Source organism: Eschscholzia californica, unplaced genomic scaffold (genome assembly GCF_041429995.1).
Source record: "Eschscholzia californica isolate CP2 unplaced genomic scaffold, dmEscCali1.0.p SCAF_1, whole genome shotgun sequence".
NCBI lineage: Eukaryota > Viridiplantae > Streptophyta > Magnoliopsida > Ranunculales > Papaveraceae > Eschscholzia > Eschscholzia californica.
In genome coordinates, this window is record NW_028238198.1 from 61,394,936 (window position 1) to 61,405,578 (window position 10,643).

Here is a 10,643-nt window from a genome sequence, read left to right on the forward strand (position 1 = left end):
GGCGAATGACATTCGCTTTTGTGCGGTGGGTTTATAAGATCATGTCTTTAACCTTTCCTTTTCCGAGGAGCCGCAGTTTGTTGCTCTTGGTCGACTTTAATCGTCTTGTACAAGTTTCATGATTGTTCTTCATGACCCTCCATGATTTTTCTCATGATCGAATTAAATCGACTTGTACTTTTCTCCCACTTATTCTTGTAATGATTAGTGTTTTTCTCCCAGACGACCAGGTGTGCTAATTATTAGAAGAATACTATCATGAGCAACAAACACTTTGTTCTCTTGATTGGTTGTGGAAGAAGCCCAAATTTCTTTCAAAAGAAATTGCGTCAGATATTAGCTAGTTTTTGTAATGCTTTTACAAGCTTAGCTGTTAGACGGAATTTTGGTAGTTTTGTGAGAAGCTATGTCTAGACTAAATGGATTTTGGAGGATAGAGTTTGATTCGTGTTCTTCATCTTAATCCTTTTGGACACTCCAAATATGGATAGGTTAGAAGTACGTTTGAAGATCAATCTCTGTTTTTGACTCAAGGCTTTCTTTCTTGTCAGTTTGATTCATGTTTTGGTTATAGTGGACTTGTTGTCCTCATCCCTTTCCGATTGGGATGAATCTATCTTATAGGTTTTTGACCAATTTTAGAATCTTTTGGTATAGTTTGTTAAATTTAGCACTTATTAACATCTCAATTTAGAAATAAAGTTCTTTATTGATTCTCCATAATACTTAGTACAGAGATGATGTTAAAAAACTAGAAAACGATTAATCTAGAATAGTGCCTAAAGTAGACTTCGATCCCTTTCAGCATCCTTAGCAGTCGAGGCTTCTGCTCCCTCTTGGATCTTGTCTTCCTTAGCCAAATACTCAGTTCCCAGCTGCGCCTATACATTCACAATGAAAGGGCAATTTTAGGTATCATATACCAAGGTTTGGGAATTTTCAGTATTTGATAAGTTAACTGTTTATACCTGAATTGGAAGCCACTGTTCCATTCTTTTTGTCCTCCAAGAACTTAGGGCAGTTTCTTTTCCAGTGGCCCTTGCCATCACAGTAGAAACATTTGGTGTCAGGAGGAGGACCTTTGTCTTTAGGTTTGGCAACTCGTTTGCTTTTACCTTTTGACGTGGTTTTCTTCTTCTGTTTTCCACCTTTCTTGAACCCTTTGTCCTTTTGTACCATAAGAACGTCCTTCTTAGTTTCCACTATAGCGACGTCCTTTTCGGCTGTTAGAAGCATAGAATGAAGTTCCTCCAACGTTTTATCCCATCCATTCATGTTGTAGTTCATCTTAAACTGATTAAAACCACTATGGAGGGAGTGAAGGATAGTGTCGGTAGCTGTCTGTTGGCTATAAGGGAAACCTAGTTTAGCCAGTTTGCCTATGAGCCTGATCATTTGACGAACATGAGGCCCAACTGGTTTTCCCTTTTCAAGGCGCATGTCCATAATCGCTTTAGAGGTTTCAAACCTCTCCAATCTCGACTGTTTCTGGAACATTTCCCGAAGTTGTCGCATCATGGAGTAAGCATCCATGTCTATGAACTGCTCTTGCAGAGTCGGTTCCATGGTTGCTAGCATTAAGCAAGTTACGGGCTCTGCCTTTTTCCGCACACTCCTTTCTTCATCTATCTCTTCTTTAGTCGAATTATCATCCAATACAGGAATTGGAGTTTCTAGTACATGTTGCTTTCCTTCCATCCTGAGAACTATTCCTAGGTTCCTTTCCCAGTCAAGGAAGTTGTGCTCATTCAGCTTCTCCTTGTCGAGAAGTGAGCGGAAGTTGAAAATATCTTTTGTCATCTTTGAAACTACATAAAGTAATGGCAAAGTTTTAAAACTCGTTATCGTTTTTGAAAAACATTAGTTTTCCCACATTATCCAATATAAAATCGTCCCCGATTGAATAAGTGATTCCAAGATCCCAGTTCTTCGAAGTAAAGCGGACGAAGGCCCTACCCTTTGACTCCGTCGTTCCGGGTGAGCGAACTACTTCACTGATCATACCTTATGACTCTTGGTTGATAGATTTCAGTAATGAATGACTAATCTATCCTTTTGCCTCGAGTATCCAAGACTCTCTTGCTGATCTCGTTGAGTAGAACCATTTAGACGTGTAGGCCTCTTCTATAGACCTACCCGCATTGTCCCAAGGTAGAGGAGGTACTCTGCGAAGGCCGACCCACCTTCCTCGAACAAGGGCGCAACGAGTGTCTTAATCTGGATAGGCGATTACTCAAGATTACTTTTGGGGACTTTTACGCTAGTCTGGCGTTTGTTATAGTGAACTATTTAGCCTAACTAACATCCACGACATAAAGCGTAAATAAGTAAGTAAATGCGCGCGAGAAAGTAAATCAAGCAAACATGGATCCTAGTATGGCCCCTAACCTAGAAGATCTAATCACACTTGGTTTTCTTCTTGTTTCGCCTTTTGGTTCGTCTTAGATCACCATCTTTGAACCTCCATTGATTTCTCCCACTCGCCTTTGGATTTCATCCTCGAGTTTCTTCAATGGACTCATAGACCCTAAACTCTAATTACAAGACTCTAACGATTCGCAGATCGTATAAACTTGAAATTAAAATTAATTACAATGCATGCACCCATCCGTGCTTAAAACAAGAATAAAGAAATAAATCTATGGCCATACTAGTTTCCCGCATTCACATCACATGCAATCATATAATATATCAAGGCTAAGAATTATATATGCATGATTATCTTGGGAGATACTTTTGTTGACATCACATGTCACATTACGGACCTTAAGTCTAAATTCGAAGAATTCTACTAGTGGTGCTTTCCGGTTTTATCTTTTATGATTTCTAAAATCATCTTTAAGAAAAACTCCGTTTTGGGCTCGAGAAAGCCCGGGTCAATTTCGGAAAAAATATTGGTTCGATTCTTAATGATTTCATAAATCAATTTAAAGAGAAATCCGTTTTGGGCTATTGGATGGCCCGGATTGATTTTGGAATTATTTGGTTGGAATCGGAAAAAAATTTGGCAAAAACTCCCACTCGAATGATGGTCCCTTTTCGTGGTCCGAAAAGCCTCGAAAAAGCCCGGGACAAGTCCTAGACAAGTCCCGGCCCAAGCCCAAAAAGGGCTCGAACAAGGTCCGGACATAGCACGGCCCATAGGGCCGGCATGTCCTGGCCGAGGCCTATCAAGGCCTGAGCCAGGACGCTAGTCCATATACCAGACGCGTTCTAGACGTGTCTGGTACTGGACCGGACCAGCACTAGGTGTCTCGGACTAGTCCGAGACACCCAGAACCTCCCAGACGCGTCTCCAAGACGCGTCTGGTCGAGTGCTCTGGACGCGTCCTAGACGCGTCCAGGAAGCTCCTTCGCAGCTGCTGGTCGCGTCTTAGACGCGACCTGGACGCGTCTTCAAGACGCGTCCTTAGTAGCTGCTCTGGACGCGTCTCAAAGACGCGTCCAGAAGCTTCTGTCGCAGACGCGTCCTAGACGCGTCCAGCTGCTTTTTTTTTCTTTCTTATGCAACTCTAAGTTGCTATTTTCCAATTTTAAAACTTTTCTTAAATTTTTGAAATTCCTTTTAGAACACTTCTAAAAAATTTTTTAAAACTTTTAGAAACTTTTAAATTTTTCCAAATTTGTTTTGAGAGCTTCCTAAAGTCAAAACTACTCTTTTTAGAACACTTCTAAAATTCCAAAATTTTGTTTTTCAAAAGTTTCCAAAACTTAAAAACAACTCTTAATCAAACCAATTTTGGATCAAAATCTAGGTTTTGAAATTTTTCAAAGAACAATTTTGAAATCAATTTTGAAAAATCTTTGAATCCAATTCAAAATTAATCAAATTTTATGTTTTAAAATCTTTTTAAACATAACTATCAATTTAATCAAGCATGGATTAGTTTGAAATTCAATCAAATTGAGACTTTTAAAACACTTTTAATCATCAATGTGATTCTCAATTTGAAAATTTATTGAATCCTATCAAATTATCACCTTTTAAATACTTTTATAAACTCAATTTTCAAACTATGAAGCATATGAATTAGTTCGATTCTTAGCAAAAACTAGTTAATAGCAAGAGGCTCTGACGCCACTGTAGGGATTTACACCCTTCTACTAGTGTTTATAGCGGAAATATGACATCTAATGTCTACACTAGTATTCCCAGGATCACATGCAAAACTAGTAATTAATCTAATGGAGATAGTAGATTACCTTAATCGCTTTTCCCTCGAACTAGTTGAATTGATTGAAGAAGACCAAGAGCTTCAAGTGTAGCTCCTCTACTTGGGACACGAGCAATCAATTTGATCTCCCACCTTGTTGTATAGCTAGCACACCAATGGTGGTTGGAAAAGAAGAGCACCTTCTTCTTTGACTAGATTGATAGTTAATGGGAATTAGCTCACTTTCTCCTCTCTACTTGATGTGGTAGAGTAAGAAAGCTTAGAGAGAAATTCCACACCTTATTCTCTGCCCTAAGAGTGTTTATATAGAACCCTAATAAGAATCCACCTCCTTTTAGGTTTCCCAAAACACCCTTTAGAATAAGATTTAGGGAAATAGTCGAAAATAGCAACTATTGGTATTTTCTCAATTCCCTAAGGAGGAGGTGTCCAAACACCACGAAAATTGGCAGATATAATGTTTATTATATCAGCAACTAACCCTCCAAAATTCAGCCCAATACGAGTCCTAGAAGTACCCGAACCGGTCTAGGCCCAAAAACCCTGTTTTTGGCCTTTTTGTACTATCTTTGCCTAATTCCTTTTTAGGCCTATGAGATATGTTTATGGGACACTCCCATGATTATATCTCACTCCCACTAGTCATATCCTAGATCAATTTGTCACTCTTATGTGTAACCCGTTGTAGGATCCGATCGAAGTTAGCCGCGAATTACTTCGTAATTCGATGATCGTAGTTGGTCTCTAGCTACAACTCTACGATCCCTAAATCAATCGGACTTGATGATCTTCCACATCAATTGTCCTATCCGACAAATTGTTCGCATTGTCACCTTGGTCGAAGGACATCTCCTTCAACTCCTTCAATAATTTCATGTGTCTTGTCATGCACTTCACATAGTTAGGCGACTAGACTACACTTTTGATGACTCGGGATTAACCGATTTATGACGTTTGTTTGACTAAGTATGATCTCCGGATATACGTAGTACTTAGAGACATCTACTTTAGGAGTCGACTATTGATTATTCCTTAACACATTAGATCGGACTACACATAGTCATAGGTTATCATTATGGATTCCCGGACCTCGACACTTCTCTCACTTATTTGTTGCCTCCCTACTCTTGTTCCTTCAACTCCTCTTTCGAATCTCTCTCGCCTGTTTACATTGATAATTTAGTTTGTTTTACTTGTTTTATTCTTTTGTTAGTTATTCGATTATAAAACTCCTCATTTACCTTTGTTCCCTTTTCGTCTTAGTCTAAGTTAGCTAGTAACACTTAAACCGACGAATAAGACCCTTCGATATCTAAACTACCTTCCTATCCTTGGATCGACTCCGGTTTTACTGGTTACTACTTGATACCTCCGCTTGGGTGTGCAACCTTTTCGGGTGCATCAAGTTTTTGGCGCCGCTGCCGGGGATAGGTTTAGTAGTTTGGATATCGGTTGTCTGTTTTTGTTCATTAGTTTAGTGTTGTTTGCTTACTTAGACGTTTTACTTTCTTTTATTTTCGTAGTTTCTTACTTTTCCTTGTTCTTTTGAGGTACTTTTTTATCGAAAAGAGCTAAAAAGAGACAAGGAGTGGAGGAAAAGAAAGAATCAAGAAGGGTAGAAAAGTGAGAAGTGGAACGAAGCAAGAGGCCTTCGCTAGTATCGTATTCTATTCTTTCTTTCTTACTTGTGTTCAATTGGTTGAAAAAGTATTAGTTTTCATTCATAGCTTGTGTGTTATCATCATTGAACATAGTTGCATAGTATCGTCTCATTGGTACAAATGGCACATCATTATAATGATTGGCCTTACGATGAGGATGGTGACTACATCGGTGATCCCCATGCCATTAATACTAGTCGACCACCTAGAAGTCTCCAAGATAATAGACATGCATATAGGCATGGTCCGACTAGTTATAGGAATAGGCGAGTTGAGCCTGACCGACCTAGGATGACCATGGGCGAATATCGACAAATGTATGGAGTCGGTCAGACTAGTAATGAATATGGTCTTAGGGATTATGATCATGAGGGTAACCAAACCCGAAGGAGTCTTTGAGACTATAAACAAGCATTTGGGATGACCACACCTTCATATATGAATTTTCCATTTGATGATGACCGTAGTTCTATTACCATTGATCGACCACGTCGAAGTCTTCGTGATTTTCGACGAGCATATATGAACGGTCCATTTAGTGATGGAAATTCCCGACTCGATGATTCCACTCAAAGAGTCGAGTCTATATATTTACATAAAGGTAGGGAAGAAAGGATCATGGAGACCATTAACCCGGTTTGTGCCATTTGTGCGAGCTTAAATCATTTGACCGAGTATTGTCCCATGATCCGTGTTCCGCGAGAGTCTTCATCTAGTTACACTCACGTGCCTCATTATGAGAAGACTTCTGAAGATAGTCTTCAAGCATTTTTAGACTACCAGACTAGATTTAATCGAGATGTAACTGAGATCACGGAATGGATGCTCAAAATTGTTGATAGAATCGAGTCTGAGCTTATCGTCGACGAGGAAGGGGTTAACCCACCCCAAACTCAAGAGGAGACTAGGAATGATGGTGAGGGTAGTACACCTAACCCTAGTCTTAATTTAAATGTCGAAGATGCTCCTGGTAGACCCTTTGAGCATGAATTGATCGATGACCCTTATTGCTCGCTACCTGGACCATTATCGTCTCACCATGATAGGATTACACTAGACTTCGATGTTCAAAATGATGGCTATATGAGCAAGTTTGGGAATGACACTATTCTGAACTTTTCGAGTTTTGACACTTGTAAGGAGTCAGTCTTAGATGCCATGTTAGGAAGGCCTGATATTATAACTGACTGCGAGGTTCTAGATGCCTTTGAGGATATTGATGACGTAGTAGGTAGAGACATGTTGGATAGTTTGTCAGACCATTTACCTAAGGAAATCATGGACCTTAACTTGGTCCCCGAGCCTACTGCATTACCCTTAGAACCTAGTCTGACCTCCCACATAATCTCAGACTCGATTATTGATCTCTTTTGGGACATTTCAGACGTCTTCCCGAAGACGTTTATAGACATAGTGGATGTTTTATCCACTAAGCTTGCATATGATTTTTTTTCCTTCGACTGACCTCGTGACCCTACACATGTATGTTGATCCTTTTGATGACTTCTTAGGTGTCGCTCCTTGTATTTATGCCTACTTAGTGGATTGTGCACCCACTAAGTTTGGGGATGGCTTCTTTTCGTTTGTCGTTGAACCGATTAACATGAGTTTTGATGTTTGTGGGTATCATCTCTGGAAACCCTCCACGAGACAAAACTCGTGCTCTCGTGCATACGAAAGACTCAAAGGCTAGTTGCATAGCTTGATGCAATCGAGTGATCCCGCGTAAGTGGTCATTTTTATGTGGTCATGCTTATGCTTCATTCTTATGTTTTATATTGATGTGTTAGGAGTGTTTCTCACTTTGTATACTTTTGGGACGTGGTTCGTTCCAAGTTTGGGGATGGCGATGGGCTTATCATCAACTTGGAACTCGAATACACAAGTCTTGGTAGTATAAATTTTTATCTCCGTCGGCTATGGTAATATCCTTTCACTCTTCTCTTTAACTTATTGTACCTCTTATTTTTTGGTGAGTATATGCTTAGAACACTGAGGACAATGTTAGTTTTAAGTTTGGGGATGGGGATACGACTTTTTAGTCGCATGGCATCATGACCTTAGATTTCAAAAGGCAAGAGGGTTCAACAAATTGACCAAATTTGAAATTTTTTGGGTAGATTTGGTATGATTCTAGTGGTATTCTTAAGTATGTTGATGCATGTGTGTCTTTCTCGATAAATCTTATGCATGCTCTTAGTCTTTTCATGAATGTTGAGTCCTTTGGTGCTGGTGTTTTATAATATGAGTATCATCTTAAGGAAGAAGGAACACTTCTGAGTGACCTAGAATAGTCATTAGTGGAGACTTAAACCCATGAGAGATATCTGAGCCTTTTTATTGCCTTTGAGTGTACTCTTCCGCGCTAACTCCGAGTAGAATGAAGAGCTACTCAACTTCACAACTTTCAATAGAGCTTAGACGATCTCATGAGCTCAACTTCCTTGGCCACTAGGAGTGACACCAGGATAGCGAATAAACCTTACTCTTGTAGTCCACGAAACCCGATAATGGTGTCAACTTTAGGGAAACGGATACTCCACCATCCATTCATCATATCACTCCCGAGAATGAAGACATGAAAAGTAAAGAAGAAAGAATGTGAATTGTGAAAGCAAGATTTGAAAAGTGAATTGCTGAGAATACTAGTTTGTATTTTTTGTGTTTGGTTATGTGTGTAAAAACAAAAAAGCAAAGAAAAGGAAAGAAAAGGAACGAAAAGGAAAGAAAAAAAAAGTGAAAAAAAAAATAGAAAAAAGTAAAAAAAAAAAAAAAAAAGGTGTTTTTGTGTAAAAGTTCGTGTGAACTTCTGAGTGTTGTGGAAAATAAAGTATTCAATGCAATGTAGGGATTTACACCCTTCTACTAGTGTTTATAGCGGAAATATGACATCTAATGTCTACACTAGTATTCCCAGGATCACATGCAAAACTAGTAATTAATCTAATGGAGATAGTAGATTACCTTAATCGCTTTTCCCTCGAACTAGTTGAATTGATTGAAGAAGACCAAGAGCTTCAATTGTAGCTCCTCTACTTGGGACACGAGCAATCAATTTGATCTCCCACCTTGTTGTATAGCTAGCACACCAATGGTGGTTGGATAGAAGAACACCTTCTTCTTTGACTAGATTGATAGTAATGGGAATTAGCTCACTTTCTCCTCTCTACTTGATGTGGTAGAGTAAGAAAGCTTAGAGAGAAATTCCACACCTTATTCTCTGCCCTAAGAGTGTTTATATAGAACCCTAATAAGAATCCACCTCCTTTTAGGTTTCCTAAAACACCCTTTAGAATAAGATTTAGGGAAATAGTCGAAAATAGCACCTATTGGTATTTTCTCAATTCCCTAAGGAGGAGGTGCCCAAACACCACGAAAATTTTCAGATATAATGTTTATTATATCAGCAACTAACCCTCCAAAATTCAGCCCAATCCGAGTCCTAGAAGTACCCGAACCGGTCTAGGCCCAAAAACCCTGTTTTTGGCCTTTTTGTACTATCTTTGCCTAATTCCTTTTTAGGCCTATGAGATATGTTTATGGGACACTCCCATGATTATATCTCACTCCCACTAGTCATATCCTAGATCAATTTGTCACTCTTATGTGTAACCCGTTGTAGGATCCGATCGAAGTTAGCCGCGAATTACTTCGTAATTCGACGATCGTAGTTGGTCTCTAGCTACAACTCTACGATCCCTAAATCAATCGGACTTGATGATCTTCCACATCAATTGTCTTATCCGACAAATTGTTCGCATTGTCACCTTGGTCGAAGGACATCTCCTTCAACTCCTTCATGCAAGAAGTCAAGTTTAAAGGTTGCTGGAGTGTTCTTTTATCATTGAAGGCGTCGACATTCTCGGGATTTCATACATCTTCCATTCCATCACTTGTATCTGTTTACCTTTAGGAGGCATTATTAGAGGGTAGAGTGGGTGAGAAGAGTGAGTGAGCTTCCCCATTCCGTTAGTGGTTATTTCCATTCCTAAGAGATCATTTCGTTTTATAACTTGTTATCCTCATTTAATTTTGTATGTGTTGAGTTTACCTTATTCCATGCTCACACATGAGGGTAAACCATTACGATTCGATTTTGAGTGATTACATGTTTAAGAGCGTATGACCGTGAGGCTAAAGTCGAGCGAAATGTGCTATTATAGGAGATAAGGTTTTGTTACTTTACCCTTGGATGATACTCATGATGATGGGACACTTGCATTTGAGTATAAAACTATTAGTGAAGAGACTCTTAGCATGTTTTTGTGTTTATTGGTTTGATTTATATGTTTGACATACTTAAGTCTCTCACTTGTTGATCATCACCTTATTTGCATCGATAGTTGAACCCTTATGTCTCTTAGAAATTTAGAACTTTGTGGGTGTATTCACTGGAAACCCTCACGAGACAAAACTCGTCCTTTAGGGGTAACCTAAGGGTTTAAAGGCTTGTTGCATACGCTAAATGCAACTGGGAGTCCTCCGAAAGTGAGCTAGGTTTACTTTATTGTCTTGTTTTGTTTGTTTGCTCAAGGACTAGCAAATTCTAAGTTTGGGGATGTTTGATGTGGCGTGAAAATGCCACATTTAGGTCACTTACTTTGATGAGTTAGTTCTTTTCGAGTTTTATTTCTAACTATTTATGTGTTTTCATTACTAGGTAGTTTATTTGGGGTTTGGCGTGTAATTCGGAATAAAGAGAGCGAATTATCACATTTTCATCTTATGTAGCAAAAGGGAAGAAAAGAGCACCAGGGGTATTTTGGTCAATATCAGAAGTTAAACAACAAGTGAGGTCAATGACGAG

The 10,643-nt window shown here is 39.1% G+C and overlaps 1 protein-coding gene across 1 annotated transcript; it reads right to left on the reverse strand.

The window, feature by feature from the left end:
* Nucleotides 1-689: 689 nt before the first annotated feature.
* Nucleotides 690-9,046, reverse strand: LOC147568013 (uncharacterized). Its single transcript, XM_086670345.1, has 3 exons — nt 8,801-9,046; nt 969-2,217; nt 690-881 (listed from the first exon to the last, which is right to left on the reverse strand). Exons 2-3 carry the CDS (start codon nt 1,798-1,800, stop codon nt 865-867), a joined length of 849 nt encoding a protein of 282 aa, XP_086526471.1. The 5' UTR covers nt 1,801-2,217; nt 8,801-9,046; the 3' UTR covers nt 690-864.
* Between the last annotated feature and the right edge of the window lie 1,597 nt (nt 9,047-10,643).